Source organism: Chelonoidis abingdonii, chromosome 1, assembly GCF_003597395.2.
Source record: "Chelonoidis abingdonii isolate Lonesome George chromosome 1, CheloAbing_2.0, whole genome shotgun sequence".
Lineage (NCBI taxonomy): Eukaryota > Metazoa > Chordata > Testudines > Testudinidae > Chelonoidis > Chelonoidis abingdonii.
This window is the reverse complement of record NC_133769.1, coordinates 177,019,685-177,042,661: the sequence shown is the minus strand read 5'-3', so window position 1 is coordinate 177,042,661 and position 22,977 is coordinate 177,019,685. Positions and strand designations below refer to the sequence as shown.

Sequence of the window (22,977 nt, the reverse complement as noted above, 5' to 3'; positions counted from 1 at the left end):
CCTCTGTCCTGCGGAGTTTATATTGGACTTGTGAACCAGAGGAACGTGGAAGGCTAGAGCAGGTGGTGCTCCGACCATGAGAAATGATCCGTGATTGATCCCAATGAAAGACCTGGAAGGAGCAAACGCTGCATTTCTGTTCGTGCGAGGCGAACAGTTTAGGGAGAAAACCCATCTGAAGATCAAATGAATACGTCTGTTTATCGACCATTCGTGAAGAGAGGATCTGTTCAGCTGATCCGCATAGTGTTCCGAACCCCTGGAAAGGGCTACAGTGCTCTTGAGTGGGCTATCAGAATCCGAGTTAGAATGGTCTCTTGACACAGAGGAGAAGAGCGAGTCCCTCCCTGTTTGTTGATATAATACATGGCCATTGTGTTGTCCGTAAACACTGAGACACAACGGCCGTGAAGATGTTGCTGGAATGCCTGGCATGCGAGGCGGACTGCTCTCAGCTCTCGGACGTTTATGTGGAGCTTCAGCTCCTGCGATGACCAAAGGCCCTGGGTACGAAGGGACCAACGTGAGCCCCCCAACAGAGAGATGATGCATCTGTCGTCAGGGACAGCGAGGGCTGTCGTGGATGGAACGGTAGCCCTGCACACACCAGGGAGGGAGTTAGCCACCAGTCGATGGAGCGTAAGGTGCTTGGGGGAACGGTCACCAGAATGTCTATTGGGTCCCTGCCCGGACAGTAGACCAAATTAAGCCACGTTTGAAGGGGCCGGAGGAGGAGCCTGGCATATTTGGTCACATAAGTACAGGCGGCCATGTGGCCTAGTACGCCGAGATACGTGAGAGCCGAGATGGTTTGGGAGTTCTGCAGACCTCGAATTATCGCCACGATCCTCTGGAAACGTGGCTGAGGTAGGTAGGCCCTGGCTCAAGTGGAGTCCAGGGTTGCCCCTATGAAGTCCAGCCTTTGTGTGGGAACCAGTGTGGACTTTTCCGCATTGAGCAGCAGCCCCAACCGGGAGAATAGGTCCATGATTATGTCCACGGGCTGTTTGACCTGAGTCTGGGAGGTTCCTTTGAGGAGCCAGTCGTCCAGATACGGGAATACATGTATCTGCTGCCGGTGAAGGTGGGCGGCGACAACAGCCATACACTTCGTAAACACCCTTGGGGCCGTGGAGAGGCCAAAGGGGAGGACCGTGAATTGGAAGTGCTGGTGATTGGCTACAAAACGAAGATACCTCTTGTATGGAGGGAAGATGGCAATGTGAAAGTATGCGTCCTTCATGTCGAGGATCGGCATACCAGTCTCCAGGATCCAAGGATGGGATAATAGTCCCCAGGGAGACTATGCGGAACTTCGACTTGACCATAAACTTGTTGAGGCCTCGCAGGTCTAGGACAGGCCTGAGGTCTCCCTTGGACTTGGGGATCAGAAAGTAGAGGGAGTAAAACCCTTTTCCTTTCTCGTCTGGTGGTACCTCCTCTATCGCTCCTGCGGTGAGGAGAGACTGCATCTCTTGTAAGAGGACTTGCTCGTGAGAGGGGTCCCTGAAGAGGGACTGGGTTGGGGGGTGGGAAGGCGGGATTAAAACAAATTGGAGGTGGTATCCATGTTTCACCGTACGTAGGACCCAGATGTCTGAGGTCAATTGGGACCACGCCGGGAGGAAGTAGGAGAGGCAGTTGGAGAAGGGAGGAGAAGGATCCTGTCCTGAAACTAGTACGCTGTCCTCGTGCATACTTTCAAAAGGTAGACTTAGGCCCCAGAGGTGCTTTTGGGGGGCCATGGTTTTGACTCCCTTGGGGCCCGGATTGGCATCTATGGCCATCCCGCCCACGCCTTCTGTTGAAGTCTTGTCTGTGCTGGGGCACAAAGTACGGCCGCTGGGGTTGAGGCCGGAAGGGTCTGCGTTGGGTCACAGGTGTATGTATGCCCAACGAGCGCATGATGACCCTGTTGTCCTTTAAACTCTGCAACCTGGGGTCAGTCTTTTCACAGAACAGATCCTTGCCATCAAAGGGTAAGTCCTGGATGGTGTATTGGAGCTCGGGTGGCAGGTTGGAGACCTGTAGCCATGAGATACGCCTCATGGTGATACCTGAGGCCAGAGTTCTGGCTGCCAAGTCGGCCGCATCGAGAGAAGCCTGGAGCGAGGTTCTAGCCACCTTCTTCCCTTCTTCAAGGAATGCGGCAAATTTCTGGCGAGAGTCCAGGGGTGGTAGTTCTGTGAACCTACCCACCTCCGCCCAAGTGTTGTAATTATAATGGCTCAGGACAGCCTGCTGGTTGGCCACTCGGAGCTGAAGGGTGCCTGCCGAATATACCTTGCGGCCCAGCAGGTCCATCCGCTAGCCTCCTTTGATTTGGGGGCTGGCGCCTGTTGGCCATGGCGTTCCCTTTCGTTGACCGATTGGACAACTAATGAGGAGGGAGGAGAGTGGACATATAGGTATTTGTACCCCCGGGAGGGTACCATGTATTTCCTCTCGACCCCTTTTGCCGTACGGGGGATGGAGGCTGGGGACTGCCATAAGGTGTCAGCAGTGGCCTGGATGGTCTTGATGAAAGGCAAAGCCACCCTAGTGGGGGTATCCGCTGACAGGATGCTCACAACTGGGTCCTCGACCTCTGGGATTTCCTCTACTGGAAGATTGATGTTGAGCGCTACCCTCCTAAGGAGATCTTGATGGGCTCTGAGGTCTATCGGCGGGGGCCCTGATGATGAGGTCCCTGCCATCGCCTCATCTGGAGAAGAGGAGGATGAAACACCGGGGATGAGGGGGTCCTGAATGGCCTATTGCTCATGGATCGGTTCCTGCTCCAGCGGTACCGGGGAACCTGGTAGATGGATCATCTGCTCCTCTGTCCCAGCTGGAGGGGGACAGCTAATGGTGGCCTCTGGAGCTCGATGCTCTGAGGAAGCGGAGCGGGTCTGGACCAATGGAGCACGTTGGGCCTGATGGTATGCCCAAGGTGTCCAAAAGGACCACTGGTGAGTTCCCGGGTCCTGAGACCGGGCCTCCTGGAAGACTCCGGTAGGCACCTCCGTATCTCGGTCCTGGTCGTAATAACTGTCCGTGTGAGAGGACACCGACATCTGCCTGGATGGCCAGGGAGGAGCAGAGAAACCTTGGGCTAAGGTTCTGACGGACCTCGCTCCCCTCTTTAACGGGGACCGGTGCCAGTATTCATAATGGTACCAGGATCGAGACCGGGACCTGAGACCAGACCGGTGCCGGGAGGTCGACCGACATCTCGAGTCCCTGCGGCGTGAATGGCTCCGAGAGGTACAGTGCCTGGATCGGTGCCGAGAACTGGAGCGGTGCCACGGATAGTGAGGTGGAGAGCGGGAGTCCGACCGGTGCCGCGAGTCTGACCGGTGCCGTGTAGGAGAACAGTGCCGGGACAGCAAGCAGCGTTGAGAGCGGGAGCATAGTCTTGACCTGGAACATCTGCGGGACGGCGATCTTGAGCAGTGCCTGTCCACTGTGCCGACAGATGGTGGTCTAGTCAGGGTCGGCTTGCCCAGAGATTGGATTACCCGCACCGGCGGTGCTGGGGGTAGAGGCAGTGCCGAGTCCGTTAAGGCGATTAAGTCTCTCGCAGCTGAAAATGCCTCTGGCATGGATGGCATGGTGAGCTCTACCGTGGTACGCGCCGAGGAGCTATCAGGTGCCGGACTCGACGGCCCTTGTGGGACCGGAATCAATGGTGCTGATTTAGACAGTGCTGCAGCGAGTATCGGCGCCGGGCAGTCCGATCTGGGCACACTCTCTGGCTGTGGTGTGGGCAGTGCCAAAGCAGCAGGAGTCTTGGCCTTCTTCGACCTCGGGGAGAGGGAGCGACGTGGAGCTGACTTCGGTGCCAGTGACGGCCGGTGCCGAGAGTCTTTAGGCGTACTGGTGCGATCCGGTGCCGTAGGGGCGCTTCTGCTCACCGACTGACCAGTGCTGGGTGCCGAAGGTGGTGGTGTCAGGGCCCCCTCCATGAGGAGCTGTTTCAGTCTGATGTCCCGCTCCTTTTTAGTTCGCGGCTTGAAAGCCTTGCAAATAGAGCACTTGGCTGTTAAGTGCGATTCCCCAAGGCACTTCAAACAGGAGTCGTGTGGGTCTCCTGTTGGCATCAGCCTGTGACAGGCCAAGCACGGTTTGAAGCCCGGTGAGCCGGGCATGAGCACCGGCACTGGGTGCAGGGAAGGAGCTACACCCCGAGCCCCGCTAACTAGTACTAAATTAACTATACTAAGAACTTATAACTAATTCTAAATATCTACAAGAACAACAACTATGTACACAGTAACAATGAGAAACTACGAGTAGCTAGGGAGGTGGAGGTCAGCTAAGCCGCACTCCACTGTTCCAACGACCGACACGGGCGGTAAGAAGGAACTGAAGGGTGGCTGGGTTGTCTGGGGTATATATCTGGTGCCACAGCGGTGCCACTCCAGGGGGCGCCCAGCCGACCCACCGAGTGTCGCTAGGGTAAAAAAGTCTTCCGACGAACGTGCATGTGACGCACACATACTTAACTGGAATGTATATGCGCAATCACTCCAAGAAGAAGGAATTTTCCTCCAGGGAAGATTGGCAGAGGCCCTAGAGGTTTTTCGCCTTCCTCTGCAGCATGGGGCACAGGTCACTTGCTGGAGGATTCTCTGCACCTTGAGGTCTTTAAAGCATGATTTGAGGAGTTCAATAACTCAGACATAGGTTAGGGGTTTGTTACACGAGTGGGTGGGTGACATTGTGCAGGAGGTCAGACTAGATGACCATAATGGTCCCTTCTGACCTTAAGTCTATGAGTCTATTTTAATCCAAATTAACTAACTCAAGTTAAGATCCCACCTTTCTGCAGTATAGAAATACCCTTAATTAGTAAATGTGCACTGAGAATAAGGTATTTTCCTCAGGACCCCTTCCCTGATTCAGTTAACAGCAGGTAAGGTGGGAAATGAGGTACTTCCTATTATGCATCTTAGCCCTCATACATCAAAACATTAAGTGTGTGCTTAACGTTATGTAGTTAAATCCCACTTTAATCAATAGGATTTATGCATGTGCTTAGGTGGTTTCCTGAATAGAGTCTGGATAGACAACCATATTCTTAAGTGCTTTGCTGAACTGGTGTCCATATGAGGTGCATGGGATACACTGAGTGCAAAGGAAGGCTACACTTTACCTACCCAATTAGCTAACTTAGTTAATTAGTACATATGCCCAGAAGATAAGACCTCTTCCCTGATTCAGGTGGTGTCTAACCAAATATTTCTGTGTTTTGAATTTTTTCTATAAAACTAAACAAAAAAGCTGTACATATTGTAGCTAGGGTGGTACACACAACTTTAACTGCCCCACTGGACATGTGCTTTACAATATATGGTATAATTACACCATCACATATTGCTTCTCAAAGACAATATGTTATCAAACAATTTCTTTCTAGAACCATAGACACACAGTATTTTCTAGTATTGTGTAATTCTCTGTCATGTAATTCTGTGCTAGAGAGACTTCATGAATGATATTTAAACAAGACATCCACAGTAAACAGTATGTAAAACAACATATTGTAGATTAGGTATAACAAGGAGAAATTGTGATAATTTGGATGCAAGGAACTCTGTGCTGGTGACTGAAACAAATTACAGTGTGTATAGTTGTTGACAAAATTATTAAAGAAAATCCCATAGAATTAAAAGAAGTTGTCAAAGTAAAATGCCTAAATCAATACATGTATTCAGAACTCCTATGAGAATGAAATTAGTGTAAGACAAAAATGGAAAAATATTACAAGCTGCTACATGTTATTTTAGAAATTGTATGTGATCCTATAATTAAGGACTTTAACTCAGCTCCACTGCACATATACATTACAATAAAGATATTTTCTATTAAGGTTAAGATTCTGTCATGGGTATTTTTAGTAAAAGTCAGAGACAGGTCTTGTGCGATAAACAAAACTTCACAGAAGCCCGTGACCTGTCCCTGACTTTTACTAAAAATATCCAGGGGGTGGGGGACAATGCCAGGTGCACCAGAGGGAGTGAACCTAACAGGTAATGATCAAGTGATCTCTCTCCTGCCATCCATCTCCACCTGCTGACAAACAGAGGCTAGGGACACCATTCCCTTACTCCTAGTACTGGCTAACATTCCATTAATCGACGTTAACCTCATCGAAATATTTATCTAGTTCTCTCTAAAAACCACTGTATAGTCCCCAGTCACTTACACTAAAACCTCCCTCACAGGGGACAAGGAGTTCACAGGATGACTGTATGGTGCTTGTGTGGATAGAACGTCCTTTTATTTGTTTTAAACCTGCTGCCCTTCATTAATTTCATTTTGGTGCCCCTAGTTTCTTATATTATGGGACAAGTAAATAACTTTTCCTTATTCAGCCTTCTCACGCACACCATACATGAATTTATATACCTCTTCATCATATCCCGCCTTAAGGGGTTAAATGTCTAAGACTACCCACAGACTCGGCAGGCAGCGATCGATCCAGCAGGGTCGATTTATCCGCAGCTAGTCTAGATGCGATAAATCGACCCGGCAATGCTCCTTCTCGTGCGACTAGCCGGTGTACTCCAACCACCATGGGATGGGCGCAGGCCAGAAGTCGACAGGGAGAGCAGCAGTTGACTCACTGCAAAGTGAAGTATCATCGCAGTGAGTAGATTCTAGGTAATGTGTCGAACCCCCTTCAAGGCACTACGTATTCACAGATAGCTGAAGTTTGTATAACTTGGACCGTTCCCACCCCGCAGTGTACTTGGACCAAGCCCTATGTATCCGAGTGTTTCCTCCTTGCGCAAGCTGAAAAGTTCCTAGCCTCTTAATCTCTCCTCATAGAGAACGCTAGCGTTCCAAACCCCTAAATCATTTTAAATTGCCCGTCTCTGAACTTCCTAATGCAGTTATGAGCTCTTTCTTTGGATCAAGGAATACCGGAGGACAAGAGCTAGAACACTGGATATTTGCGAAGTCGAAATGATGGATGTACTATCGGATTATCTAAGGGGCAATAAGTAATAGGCTGCCATCATATCTCATATCCTTTTTAAATGATTGCCATAAATATCTCTGTTTGCTTTTTTGACTGCTGCTGCACACCCTGGGCGCGATGACCGTCTTCAGAGACACGTAGTAGTGCAGGCAGGGATGACCTGCCAGAGATCTCTGTGTGCGCGTAGCATTAGTTTGTAGCTAAATTAGCCCTCAGTCATAGTACTGTTACTTATATGCGCGGTGGGGTTATTTTCTTCAGTGTGCAATGCTTTACATTATCCACAATAGAATTTCATTTGCCATTTTGTTGCCGTTAAATGACTTTAGTTTTTGTGAGATCTTTTGTGAAGTGTACAAGAGAATTACGGGGATAATCAGTGGTGCAGAACTTGGGAAGTTAGAAGGTCTGGGATTTGTGGCTCCCCGTATTCCTTGTGTCCACCAAAACCACCAGCGCTGATACACTAAACTGTCTTAATAGAAAAGCCAACAATTTGATCAGCACAGAATGTAAACACTGTCAGTGCACAGTTGTCATAAACAGATAGTTAAGGGTTAATTCCTCTTTTACCTGTAAAGGGTTAAGAACTTCACACCTGACCAGAGGAACCAATGGGGGAATAAGATGTTTTCAAAGAGGGAGGAGGGAAATCAGTCTTTTGTCTGTTCAGAAAAGTTTGTGCCAGAGTGAAGGATCCAGGAATCAGCCATCTAACATTTCTTAAAAGTTGTAAGTGATAAGAGAAAGAATGTATTAGATTATGTTTATTTTTTTTGTGACTTCGTTTTGCATAGAGGGAGAATCAAATTGGGTTTCTCTGTGTAAGCTTTTTGCCCAGAGGGACATCCTCTGTGTTTTGAATCTGCTGTCTGTGAGAGTAGCTTGCATGCTAATCTCACAGAGGAATTCCTTTCACCCTTTTTCTTTAATTAAAAGTCTTCTTTTAAGAACCTGATTGATTTTTCCTTGTTTTAAGATCCAAGGGTTTTTTGATCTGGGCTCACCAGGAATTGGTGGGAAGTGAATCAGTCTCAATCCTGCAGGAAAAGGGGGACAAAGACCAGGGAAATATCTGGGGGAAAGACAAGAGTTTCCAAATGACTCTCCCATAAATATTTGTTTAAGCTATTTGGTGGTGACAGCTACTAGATCTAAGCTGGTAAATAAGCTTAGGGGTTATCTCATACAGGTCCCCACATCTGTACCCTAAGGTTCAGAGTAGGGGTGATACCTTGACAACAGTGAATAGTGAAAAAAATCACTCAAACTTAAACCCTGTGTTATATAGCCATCAAAACTTGAGTTACAAAGAAAACAGTCTTACAAGATTCTATCCATTAAATTTATTTAGTTTTGATGTATGGTCTCTGTACTCAGAGGAAGAGGAAAAATACCTTCCCATAATAAAGAACCCACTAAATCTCAACTAATGGAATTGTTCTGGAGAGAAAACTGCCTAAACCATCCAGACTTTTTCCATGCTACCACAGACCTGAATACCTCTCACTCGCAGAAGCTCTCTTACTTTATCCAAGTTGTGCCCCATCTAGGGACTGGTGAAAGACCTTTATCCTCACACAGGCTTTTCAATAATAAAAGAAGTGCAGAAAGGTAGCATTTTCCTGGATAATGAAATACAACACTTAAAACACGGGGAGGGTAAAGGGGTAAAGCATAGATACTCTTCAATTGAACACACAGAAATGAGACACATCTAAGTGAGCTGGAGAGAAGAATGGCCACATCTATGTAAAATACTTCCTATACATTTTCATCTTTGGAGTGCAATGTCAATACTCAACTAGGATATGAATAAATCACTGAATCTTGTTCTACTGTATAAAAAGAACAGACTCTTAAGGAAAGACAAACCTATTAACATTTCTGAATCGTCATGTCATCTACCATTGTAGTACGTCAATAAACTATACATGCAACTATAATATAAATGTTATAAACCGCAGTTCTTCAAGCCCTAGACTCATAGTTCCCTTTGGGAAATGCTCATGTTTTTGTGTCTGACAGTGCAGATCTCAGGTTAACTTCTAGGAACTGAACCCAATTTCATCCTCAGTATTTTTTCAGTTGAGTTTGCCTCCACAGAGATTTTCAGAGTTTAATGGTATACAGGATCATTATGGGTGCAGCACCAAAGTCTCAATATTTTCCTATGTAAAAAAGTGTTTCTAAGAGCTCTCACACTCTGTCTGGTTGAGTGATTGAGCTCAGATTGGGAAACTTAACAGCATGCATTTCCTCCAAATAAAAGAATTTTCCAATTCCTTTCAAGTGCCTGACCTCTCTACTTCTTAGAATCTGAGAGTTGGAATGTAATTATGCCCTGCTCTGACTCATCATTCTCTGGTGGAAACTTTCCAGATTAACAGCCTGTTCTTTTTTCAGTGTACCATGAATCATCCACAATATTTTAAGATGTTCAGAGAAGATGCTGTGCAAACATACTGTCACTGTCAGTTGGCTCAACACGATGACCTTCTCCCTTTTATTCATTAAAAATATATTCTGTAAGAAAAATTAATTGAATGTCTCTTGCAAGAAGTGCCATAAGGATTTAGCAGGTACTAAGATAATATTCACAAGACATTGTACATGCAATTTAGTTGGAACCAAAACAAATATACATAAAGACAGATGTTCTAATTGTATGTTTGTCTATTTTGTATATATTTCACTCATGGCTTAATCTTGTTCCTGTTGAAGTCAATGAAATTTGTAACTTCAGTTGGAATAGGCCTGGGCACATGAATTTAAAATTCTTTGTTACACTACCCAATAAAGTATGTGACTTCACCCAAAGCCTATGCATTTAAGGACACGTATCCAACAAAAAGGCATCTTCTAGATAACATAAAACTTAAAACTTACATGCTGATGCAGGATAAGGCTGACTTATCCAAGGAAATACCTAACTTAACCTCACAATGCTTTTGTAATGAAGACCAACAAAAATTATCAGTCATCATCATTTTACAGATGAGATAAACTAAAGCAGAGAGAGGAAAAGTGACTCAGACTTGGGATTAGAACTCAGGAGTTCATTCCTGTCTCTGAGGGTACGCTTACACTGCAAAAAGACCCACAGGAGCGAGTCTGAGAGCCTAGGGCAACTGACTCAGGCTAGTGGAGGGTTGTGCTATCGGGCTAAAAATAGCAGTATCGATATTCCTGCTCAGGCTGGCGTGCCAGTAAAAGCTACAAGTGGTGGCTATCTACAGTCTGGAAGGGCTCTGTAACTGGGAAAACTATATCACATATATTGAGCAGTTCTTTAAATATTTTTTCATTGTGTTCATTTTACATACATTGACTGTCAAGTATCATTTCTGCAACCCCAACCCAGACACTTTCCCAAATACATACAAGAATAATACTGTTTTAAAAGACTTTAGTCCACTGCAGTGTCTTCAATCTATGTTCCTGTGCAGGTGACTTATATTGAAGTGACCTTACACTTCTTACCCTTTTAACTAGTGGAGACTTTACGGACAGATTCTAATCTCAAATAAAAGGTGTACAGAATTGGGTATCTCAGTGTCAGCTACCATGCCTGAATGCTAATCTGCACTAGCCTAATTGTTTATGAGTACCTTTGCAGAAGGCAGACTGACCTACTGCTCAGGACACAGTACTAAGTATTGGGAGATCTATGTTCCATTCCTAGCTCTCCTGAGTAATTATAGGTCTGTTGGCCTGACATTGATCTCAGGCCACATAATGGAGTGGCCAAAGGCACTCTATGGGTGCTCCGGAGCTGGAGGACCCACGGCAGCTAAATTCCCCTCCCCTTTGGCCCCACATCCTCCTCCTCCCCCTCCCCTGAGCATGCCATATCCCCACTCCTCCACCTACCTCCCAGAGCTTCCTGCCCGGCCCCTGCCAAACAGCTGTTCCGCAGCTTTAGCACACTCAGGGAGGGGGGAGGAGTGGGAATGTGGGGCTCTCAGGGGAGGAGGCGAGGAGGAGGTGGGGCCAGGGCGGGGATTTGGGGAAGGAGTTTGAATACTGGCAGGGAGGGGGCAGATTTGGGGTGGGAACTTTGGGGAAAGGGTTTGAATGGGGGTAGGGATGAGGTGGGGCAGGGGCAGGGCCTCATGGAAGGGATGGAATGGGGGCAGAGCCAGGGGTAAAGGGGGAGTCGAGCACCCACGGGAAAGAGGGGAAGCCGGAGCCCATGGGAGTGACTGATATAGGAGTCAATTAATAAAGAACTAAAGGAGGCTAACATAATTAATGCAAATAAACTTGGGTTTATGGAAAATAGATCCTGTCAAATTAACTTAATAACTTTTTTTGATGAGATTACAAGTTTGATTGATGAAGGTAATGTCAATGTAATATACTCGGACTTGTGTAAGACATTTGACTGGACACAACATTTTGATTAAAAAACTAGAATAATTTAAAATTAACAGACATTAAATGGATTAAAAACTGGTCAACTGATAGGTCTCAAAATGTAACTGTGAACAGGTAATCATCATTGAGTGGGTCTGCTTCCAGTGGGGTCCCGCAGTGATTAGTTCTTGGCTCTGTGCTATTTAACATCTTTATCAATGACCCTGGAAGAAAAAATAAAATCACCACTGCTAAAGTTTGCAGATGAGTTAAAAATTTTGGGAGTGGAAAATAATAAAGAGGCCAGGTCACTGATGCAGAGCAATCTCAATTGTTTGGTAAACTGGGTGCAAGCAAACAATATGTGTTTTAATATGGTTAAATGTATACATCTGAAGAAGAATGTAGGCCATACTTAAAGGGTGGGAGACTCTATTCTGGGAAGCAGTGACTATGAAAAAAAAATGTGAGGGTCATGGTGGATAATCAGCTAAACATAGCTCCCAGTGTGATGATGTGACTGAAAGGGCTAATGCAATGCTGGGATGCATAAACAAGAATCTCAAGTAAGCCTAAAGAGGTTATGTTACCTCAATATTTGGCACAGGAGCAATGCTGGTGCTCACAATTCAAGAAGGATGTAGATAAGTTGAAGATGGTTCAGAGAAGAGACACAAAAATGATTAAAGGATTAGAAAACAAGTCTTATAGTGATAGACTCAAGGAGCTCAATCTATCTTAACAAAGAGAAGGCTAAAGAGTGACTTGATAACAGTCTATAAGTACTACAGGGGAACAAATATTTAATAAGGGGCTCTTCAATCATGCAGAGAAAGTTATAACACAATCCAATGGCTGGAATTTGAAGATAGACAATTCAAATCAGAAATAAGATATAAATTTTTACTGGTGAGAGTAATTAACTATTGGAACAATGTACCAAGCAGCATGGTGCATTCTGCATAACTGACAATGTTTAGATCAAGATAGGATATGTTTCTAAAAGTCTTCTCTAGGAATTATTTTAGGGAAGTTCTATGATCTATCTATACAGGAGGTCAAACTAGATGACCACAGTGGTCCAGAATCAGTTAAGCTTGCTCAGGTAAAACTGCATGAGTGGTAGTCCAGCTGTGGGGAAAGGACTGAAAACTTCTAATGTAGACATACCCTTATTGCCTAGTTTTTCCATCTGTAAAATGAGGATAATAATACTTATCCACTTTAGTAAAATGAATTCATTTCTATGAGAGAAAAAACATTCTGCTAAGTGCTAAGAATGATTATGTACAAACCATATGTGTTTGAGGTTAGCCTTTGGTCTTAGATGTACCTGTAGAGGACTGTTTCTCATGTAGTTCCATTAATATCTGTTGTACATCCCATCCCGCATCAGAAATTTGATACAGTTTCATGGCAGTACATACCATGTGGCTGAAAAGAAGCTGTGCAACTCTTTCACAATAAAACTCCCTAAATTGGAAGAATTTCATCTAGCCTGGATTTTGTCAGATTTTGCAAACTTTTCAGTGAACCTGGTCTGAGTTGTGAACAAAGCATGGTGAGATGATGATTTAATTTGAAAACAAAGGGTGAGATTTTCAAAAAGCACCTCACAGAGTTAGGAGCATGAATCCCATTGAGTTTCAATTGACTTGTGCTCTTCTTACCTTTAGGCACTTCAGAAAATCCCATCCCATATGAACCTCAGTGCATGGTGTCAGCCTGAAATCAGATGAAACTGTAGTCTTGGCTGAATTTCAGTTTGCATTTTGGAGCAAAACTGAAGGCATGAAAATCAATATGAAATGAAATCAGAAAAGAAAATTCAACAAAACTTCACGTGCAATAAAGCTACTGCATTCTGCACAGATTGAGAAGTTTTGGCAGTATCTTTCCAAGGCCAACTAAGAATTAGACCATTTTAAAAAAAATGTAGAATTTAAAATCAATGAGCATGTTTGTGCGAACAATAAGTGGAAACATTTCTAAACCATGGGCTTTGTTTTTATAGTCTTCATAGAGATTTTTCTGTATTCTGCACACTTTCAAAGAAAGAAAATAAAGGTTTTATCATTCTGGAAGGGAAGATAGATTTAACTCTTTCAGTCAAAAGTCCCGTGTTCATGAATCTTCTGAAAGACAGACTGAACAGAGGGAACTCTGAAATAGGTGTGAGGAAAATGAACCTTTGCAAAAATAATGGAAACAGTGCAAATTGTATTTACATACTGGTAGTACTTGGCATATTGAATATCATTTGGGATCTATCTAATCTATGTCAGATGATAGAGCAAAATGTGGCTTCAGTGACACAGTCTGCCAAACAACATTGATTTTGTTTTTTCCTTTATGTGGTAAATGTAATACTCACTTTTTCCATACCTACGTGTCCTACAGTGTCCCTTCCTTTTAATAGGAAGAGGTTATGTTCATGCCTCTGTATGCATTTTCTTGGAGTCTGTCTGTCTGGATGTGGAAATAGAGACAGGCACTACTAGATTTATCTGTCAATCTTCCCCACCAGACCAGCTAGGAACTCTTTTTTCTTTGTCTTTTAATTAAACTTTAGAATACAGCAAAATCTTTGCAAAGACTATACATCTGTCACAATATTTTCTCATAAATATTCAGCCTCCCACCCCTAAAGTCAGAGTGTACTGCTCTCTGAAGACTCAACATCCCTAGATAACCCTAGCCACCTAATGGAGGGAGGATTGAACTTCTACTTGCAGTGGTTGCTGTCCTCCCTCCATTGTATAGGAAAGAAGAATCCCAGGACTGGCCTCCAACATTCAGTGGAGAAGCTAAGATGCAGATTACCATTGTCACCAATCTGGACTCTTCTTCTGGTGACAGCCCAGTTAGCTTTATCACCCACACTTTCATGGTCTTGAGGGAGCAACTAGTTCCCACTTCATTCTTCTGGACTCTTCAAAAGAGGAGGCAGCCCATCCATTTTTCTGTAGCAGCAGGACAGGAAAGACTTCTATTGCCACTCCTGCTGCACTTCAGCACTGAGGGTGAGAGCTGTCCCAGAGTGTCCTTGCCTGTTGAGAAACTCTGCCCACATGTGATACAGTATTTGATTACCACCATATGACTTCAAGTTGAGTAAGGCAGTTTCCCTATGTCTAGGAGAGACAATTATTAATATTTTTGTAAGCCTGCATGCTTTTACCTGCCCCTATAACTCTCTCAATACGAATTCTTGAAGGATCTATCTCCTTTGCAAACTCATGGACAGCAAGAGCTGGGTCTTCATATGTGTCTGGATCAATATACGTTTTTATTCCTGGGAAGCGCACTGGAAAGAAAGGAAGATTTTACTTATGTTTTAGTCAAAAATTCTTCAACAAACATTCCCATGCTATAACCAATATTAACTTTAAAAAAATGCAGTGACCGGACGGTTCAGTGCATTAGTGATGGGATATTAAGCCTTTTATATTTAAATTGACAGACACAATCTGGACTAAGTCGATAGTGACCCAAAATTATTAGCAACTGATTGCTGATTAAATTGGAGCCTATGTAAAATGAATGGGTGGCCAAACATCTACAATAGTTGGCATGTTTGTTGACAGCTTTAGACCTGCCAGGGATTGAATGAATATGGAAGTAACAATACCCTCCCTGCATAGAGGTGGTCTTTCTAGGTGGGCTTGAGTGACACTGGAGAAGTAGGGCAGCATCCGTGGAAGGTTATAATTGGATTAATAGAAGACTTCAGTCTCCAGTTCTGCTAATCCAGAACCTTGCACCATCATGAATATTCATTCATTCAATAATAAAGGCCTCCACCCCCATACTCCCATCCCGCTTTCCAAAGGATAGTTTATAATTTGGGGCCTGATTCTGCTACCCTGACATAAAGTACTACATGACCAGACAAGCAGTATAGTAAATATTCAGTGGGATTATGAGTAAGGTACTTGTGGAAGAATCAGGCACTTTAGTAAATAAGATGATCAAGGTTATAAGTAAATGTGCATATATGAATCCTTCAATTGAATACTCAGCCCCTATTCTTCAGACTTGGAGATGATTTAATTAATTAATTTAAAGATTATTTGTTGCATTGGGAAAAAGTAGCTCTTCAGCAGAACAATACTGAATCTCCATTTTAGCATTTCATGTAATACAACTATTATGAGTCTGTTAAGACACTTGGAAGGTAGTGTATTACCATTAAGGAAGACACTACCAATATGGAAGCACTGGAAATGGTAAACACACAGATAGAATACTGTTAAAGTTTATTTTCGGAACACCCAATCTCTCATATATTCCAGCAGAAAACTGCCGCAAAGAGAATGGTTACTTGCTCTATAGAAACTATAGTTTTTCAAGATCTACTGCCCATAGAGATTCCATCTTTACTGCACATGTGCCCCAGGCGTGCAAGATCAGATTCTTCTGGGCTAGCAGTGTCTATTGGGGCAGTGCCTGCACGTCAGTGCCCTCGTGCCCCTGCACCTCAGGACATAAATGGTAGAGTAGGTCCAACTGTGCCTTAGTTCCTTCATCAATATAGAATCCCACAGGAGTAGGACTGAGTAGTAATGGGGAAGAAGGGCAGGTCATGAAATCTGTGTTGATAACACACCTCAAACAACCACAGCTACTGTAGGGTAGAATAATTGTTCTTTTTTGAGTGATTGTCCACACAGATTTCACTCTTAGTGACTAACAAGCAGTAGTCTATTTGCATGCAGGCGGGTATGAGAAGTCCTACTTGAACAGTGACTGCAGGACTGCACTGCTAATCAAAAGTGTCTGATCTCACATACATAAGCTATATGCACCATAGTAGCAGAATCTATTGATAATCACTTCATAAAGAATAATATAATACGGAGCTGTTGTGAATTCACGGGCAAGTCTGGAAAACTGATAAAAAATATTAATGTTGAAATCCAAAGGTGATGGTCTTTTTCCCTTACAGACTTGTTCAGTAGAATAAATGCAAGTTTTTCAAATAACTTTTGCAAAGAGGATGCACAGATAAAAAGAGAGGCTTTGGTCCTAAAATCAGTGTGGGTCTGCATAATAAGGGGTTTTTCCACATGGATTATTACAGGATCAGGGTCAAAATGTATAGAGAAAACAATATATAACTTTCATTGAAAATGCAACATAGGCATTAAATAATACAACACTGTATTACTTACAATGTCCATTTTGCAAATGAGCCCTTCTTTTTTCTTCAGACTTCATTTTGGCCTTTATGTACCACTGGCATCTTTTTAAAGAACGAAGAGTTTTAGTTAAAATGGTTGTCATACACAGAATAAATGCACATTACATTTTCTATAGAGGTTCATGACATCATGAGTTACTTTGATTACAAGATCTACCTATTATGAATTTACAGAGATTTAGAGATAACATTTTTTTGAAAGATTATGTATTCTCAGCAGCTACAAGAAAGCCACATATAAAATATAAAAATAGAATGTGGTTGGGGTGATTAACAGCGAAAAAGGAACTATACTGAAATTCAAGTTAGACACAATAAATCCAAACTTCTCAAATTTAGCTCAAACCAGTTATTGAATTTCCAGGTTTGCACTTATCTTTAGTTTGTCTACAAACAACAACAGAAAATCCTTCCAATCTGGTGATAAATTATGGAATTTAACCTCTCTCATGCTATGCCTTTATGTTTTTATATGTTGATTTGTGCATTTTAAACCTGATCCTATTATCTGTAATGTCCTGAGGGTTAAAGCAGCTCACTTTTTCTATATAGAGGTAATAGATTCTATGACACTAATGGGATTCATGAAGGATAAAACCGTTTTTCCATGTCAGAACCACATATTTTCTCTAATTAGCCTCTGCTCCAATCTCTGCATTCATTATTTTGTCACCTCTGTGAAGATGTTAGTGATCATATGGAATAAATAACATACAACCAGCTTTGTGAGTGTAACTATTAACTATATGTCTAAATGTATTTATATCAAACTAAAAAGTCTATTTTGTTTTGTGAGCACCATTTGGTTGTGAGCCTGTACTTTGCTTATTGTCTTTTTGCCTCCATCTTGGACTGTAATTCCAAGGGTGTTGACAGAAGACAAGCAATGACAAGCGATCAAGGATTGTCAAACATGAATGACTTTGTCCTGGCAACATAATGAGCATGCTGCAGAGGATGGCCTACCTCCAAGAAAAGAGTTTTCATCTCGTCTGGACCTCAGGTGGATTGTAACCAAGCAAAGGATCACCTAATGGGGACCTTGATAACCTAAGGGAGGCTTTGAGGCTGGCCTGGAGGATTACCTGATAGAGGGGACTGGAAAGTAAAAAAGGACAAATTCTTCTCTTGGTAGCTTTTTCTCACCGACCAGAACAAAAAGGGAAGACTGGACAGGAGGAGCAGGAGGGTATTGCGACCCTAAAAGGACCAACCAAATCCCAAAGGCCACCTTGGAGCAGTGAGGATACTGAAGGGAGGGTATTTGTGCAAAGATATTTATTATTTTTGCATGGATCTGTATGTCTTGTATGCTTTCTGTGACAAAAGATGTGGGTGTTTAGAAATCCCTCTGCAACGTCTCTTCCTTACACTGTCACATAGTTCCAAAGGGGGAAACAGTAAATCAGTGGGTTCGCAGTTTAAGTGGAACTTTGAGACCATGCAACAGCTACTGTGGAAGTTTGAGAGAGCTGGCACTAGCTTCAGGGCCTAGGTAATTGGACCACAGTGTTCTCAATGCCAAAAGTGGGGGGCAGATATGGCACCTGCACCAGGAGTTTATGCCTAGACACCTGGAGCCTGAGAGACAGTGCCTCAATTCTGCCCAGCCCCAGCAAGTACAGAGTACATGGCACCAAAGGTTTGCATCCAGTATCAAGGGTACTCCCAGAAATTTTTGACATGGTACACTCAGCTGAACCACTTTCACTTTAGGGGTCACAGCATCATTCGAGTTTGGTTTGGTTTGGTGGTCCCTCCACTGTGACAGAGGATCTGCCAGGCAAACTGCAGTAAGTGGCACTGTGATCCCATGAACTCGGTAGCAATCCCACTCCATTTAGGGGCTCTCTTTTTCCCTCACTGGGTAGCCTTTTTTACCTGCATGGGTGGTGCTGCCACTGCCAGTGGTATGCACCATGTGTAATGTGCAAACAGTGATGAATGCCACTGTGCATTGCAGCAGCTTAGTCTATGTCCAGGGAGCGCTCATCTGGGTTGAAACAGCGAGTCTCTCAGTTTTGACATGTTTTCATTATTGGTAGCTTAGGACAAAACACTGAGGAATAATTTCTCTAATGACCAAAATAAATCAAAATAGGCTTTAATGCTGCATTCCCTGGAATTTAGCCATCCATCCCCCATAATTTTTGTGGCTCTAAATCATTGCATCTTTCATTTTAATATCTGAAACTGATGGAAATTCTTCGTATTTGCTCTTAATGGATAATCATTCACTGAAGTCACAAGCAGGTGCTTATCTCACCATGCCTCTTCAGTATGAATAGACTCATCAGCAGCCTTGTGATTCGACAGTCCATCAAATTGCTAATTCTAAATAGTGAAGCAGAACACATCTGTAGGGTACCAATCCAATCTTTCACACTGAAATTTGCCTCAAATCCTATAGTAAATTGAGTATTTATTCAAAATTTTCTCACTGTCTTCAGAGAATAATTTCCAATGAATACTGTCTTATCACTGTGTTTAACAGATACTTCAGAATGAATCCGTATCTTATGTAATTGAAAAGTTCCATTCAGTAAGGTGTTAGAAAGCTAAAAGAATCTCTGCTGTTCTTAACATTAGCAAAGAGAAAGAATGAAAGTAGAAAGAATTCAAGAATATCCACATCAATACTAATCTTATTCCATTACTGAGTTACTTTTAAGAGAGGCATTCACATTATTTTTCAGGAATTCCACTTGCTGATTCTACATAATCATTTCTTTCAAAATTTTCCGGTCTTTGTTGGTTGAATCCATCCTTATTTCCACTGAAAAAATATAATATTTTCCAGTATCTTCAGCAGCAGCTGCTAGTCAAGATCTCTGCTTACACTAGTAATATTTAATTTGTCACAATTAGTCTTTGAAGTTAACTTCTCCCATTTATCTTAATGGAATATTAATTCCTACTGGTTCTATTGTTTTTTGGTCTGTCATGTTACAGGCTTCACAAGAGAGCAGTGCATTCATTCACATAATGACGGACATATTCACATTCAGGAGGGCTAGAACTTCCTCTGCCAACCAAATGAAAACTTAGATTCTAAGCAGGAGAGCAAATACAGTGTTCAGTTCCACGCAATCCATTGATTCCCCCTCCCTCACAAAAACCAGGTGCGACACAGAGGGAGGAACTCACTAACAATTCCTCTTTGGAGATACTTCCACTTCATTATGTTGTGTGGGGGAAAGGAATCCAAAGTTTGTGCATAACAATCCCTCCCTATGAAACAGGCTGTGGGATCCCCTACCCCTCAGGAAAACAAAAGAACCTCTCTGTGGAGTCTCCTCATGTCTCTAGAGAAGCTTTGTCTCCCTGAAGCTTTTCCTGTTTCCTAGAGGCACAACCCCAGAGAAGCTGCACAACCAGTGACTCTCACTGGCCATAGGGATCCCAGGCACAAAAGAGAGTGGGAACACACTGTCTTTTCTTTGGAAACTGAATAGGGTACAGGACAAGGGTGATATCTGTCCATCTGGCCCTCTCCTTTCTTGGCTATCATACTCCTTTCTTGTGAAACCTTGGAGTGAGAGAGAGGCCTAGGGGTGGTGGAGCTGTGGAAGTGGTTGAGTCCATTTTTCCACATGATAGGGGGAGACTTCTGCATGGATATTCTTTGTGGAGGATCTGAGACACATGATTCCTCACACTGGCAGGGAGCCAGGTTCTGATCTCAGTTACATCTGGGCAAAATGGTAGTAACTCCACTGAGATTATATGGATTTACTCCAGATTTACATTCGTGTAAGGAAGAGCAGAATCTGGCCAATAGAATAAAAGCAGCTCCTCATCCAATTAACATAGTGTCAGTATTAGATCGTGTTCATCATATCAAGTGAAGCAAACTGAACAGTTAGTATTGTATTACAAGGAAGGAAATGGAAATGGAATAAGAGAATCATTGGGTAAGTCCTAATAGGTCATCTAGTGCATCCCCTGCTAATGCATCAATGTTTGCTAAAGTAGATTTAATATGGCTTTGTTCAGTTTAATTTTAAAAATCCCAAGCAAATAGGACTCTCACCACTTCCTTTGGGGAGACTATTCTACGATCTAATTAGTATTATTCTTAGTATGTTAATTTTAAGGGTTTTCAATTAACTTTTCCTTTACTTAAGTTGATCACATTTCTCTTAGTTGTCCTCCCTCTGTTTCTGGTACCACTTTCCCAATCTGTACTTAGATTTGTAAAACTATGATTCTATCACTAGACTGGACTGTTTTCATAAACAAGATATATATAAAAAATCAAACATTGATCAGGCGATAGATTTCAGTAAGCATATTTTCTCTTTGTGTATTTCAATTGCTACATCTATTATTGGATATGCATTTTTTTTTAAAGTTTAATACAGAAAGTGGTCACAAAAATAGGCTACTAAAATAGGTTAATAGAGTACACACTATTGCTAACTGCAAGCACACAAAATAATGAGTCAAGCCCCCCCCCATCATGAGATTGGCTTAAAATCATGAGATTTAAAATAAAAAAATATATATTTGTGATTCTTTTTATTTGCCTTCTGGTTTCCAAACCTTTAGAGTGTACTTGGATCAAGTTTTCAAGCTTTTCTTGGCAAGGAGGGCTAGAAAAAATGAATGCAGCGATTCTCACCTAATCACATGACTCTAGGAGTGGGGTTTGAAAGAAAACACCAAATATTAGAAGATTGTCACTAAAATTGGGAGAGCTGTCAACACTCAATAAGGGTCACATTTACACCATGACATTTGGACTGCACAAGGCCCTATTCGCCACATAAGCTATGGAGTAATGATTTAACTAATGTGAGCCCACACATTGGGATGAATCTCACCCTACGTGAACTAGTACAGTGTAATATGATTTACCTCCCAGTGATTAGGAAGAACAGAGTGAGGATAACCAGGAGAGTGAATCCACCAACAGCAGCAGTAGCAATTACAAGAATCTGCCCCTGCTCCGCAGCTATATCAGAAGCTGAAACAGAAACACAGAGAAGAGGGGTTAAAGTTTCCATGAGCGGGATACATGCAGAAAGGATCATAATATTCCACTAGCCAAATGCCTGATTACTCTATAAGAACTGAAAGTTGCAATGACTTCTCTGGTGGTTAATGAGGACAGTGGGTGGAATATGCCTGTGGAGGGAAGGAGAGAAGGTCAACGCGCAGATAGTTAGTTCCCTACACTGCTCCTGAAGGTGGGGAGGCCGTTTTGACAGAGAGAGATTAAAGGGGTACCTGGGAACTGCACAAACATTTTCTCCTCTGTTATTTGGTCCTGAAACTTCTGCTCCTGCCTGCCAAAGCTTAAAAATTACAGTCAAAATAGCTGGAATGTCCAGGAGCTATCAGCTCATAAAAATAGCCAATAATTATGAAATTTAAAATTGAACTTGATTTTCAAACGTACACTGTATTGTCCTGTAATTATCCATATAGCTTGCATGTATACTACCACATACAGATGGCTAGAGAGACTCTCCTGCTAGCAATGTGTACATGAAGTAGTGTGCATGCAAAGTGCACAGTTGCACACACAACTATAGTGTCAAAATCAGGCCCCATATTTAAAAGAGCCCAAAGCTGAACTACACTAGATAATTGTAATAATAACAGGAATAAGGTAATAGTAAAAAAAATAATGCTTTGTGTTCTTTCCAACCACAAGAAAATAAAACTCATGAAGTGGAGTTGGTTTATAAGGGTTTTGGCAAAGCAATTATATTCCAATATTTTAAAAACATATTTAAAACCCTAAATGGTTTGTGGCCTAGATATATGAATAAACTGGCATTCTTTTATATTCTGTCACAGTTGCTAAGATCCTGTGGTTTCTTGAGTATAAGCTTTACAGGATGATCAGAGGAAGGCCTATGGAATTCCCAAACTCTTGCAATTTGCCAGGGTCCAAGTTTAGCAAAGTTCTAGACACATTGACAGTACATTTATTTAGTCAGCTTAACACTAAGCCCAATTCTGCATTCATTCTGTGGGAAAATCTTCCAATATTGTATGGATAATATGGACTATATAAAAGAGCCCCACAGAAGCCAGAGACAAGACTCTTATTTAGCATGTGAGAGCTCCTTTGCAGCACAGAATCTTCAGGCTGCTAACATATTTGGACAGTTTTAACTATAAGGTGCTTTGGTGAAAGGCAGCTGTAGCGGAACATGACCCCTAGACTGCCTCTTTGCACCCCAGAAACCAGCTCCAACTCTACTGGCTGTGTATTCACTGTGCCATTTGAGTTCTCTCCACCAACATCTTTATGCAACAGTTCTATGCAACAGTACTGTTTAGAATATCCCCTGTGCTTTTCATCCTCCCTTCAGGACCACAGAGGAGCAGTCTTCCTTCCCTGAGGCCTCTGTGAGACTGGACTCAGCTAACCCTGTTCCTCTTCACCTGGCATTTCCTTCCTCTGCCTCTTTATCAATCTTGAGCTGAT

General features: G+C 42.8%; 1 protein-coding gene across 3 annotated transcripts in view; it reads right to left on the bottom strand.

Annotated features, from left to right (window-relative positions):
* EPHA6 (EPH receptor A6) overlaps positions 1-22,977 on the bottom strand; it is a 900,076-nt gene that overhangs the window by 201,244 nt on the left and 675,855 nt on the right. For all 3 annotated transcript variants that reach the window (XM_075072813.1, XM_075072800.1, XM_075072802.1), the window contains 3 exons: positions 21,393-21,501; positions 16,504-16,574; positions 14,511-14,636 (listed from right to left, as the gene is read on the bottom strand). In XM_075072813.1, the coding sequence (XP_074928914.1) occupies positions 14,511-14,636; positions 16,504-16,574; positions 21,393-21,501 (306 nt within the window). The remainder of the gene's footprint in view (positions 1-14,510; positions 14,637-16,503; positions 16,575-21,392; positions 21,502-22,977) is intronic.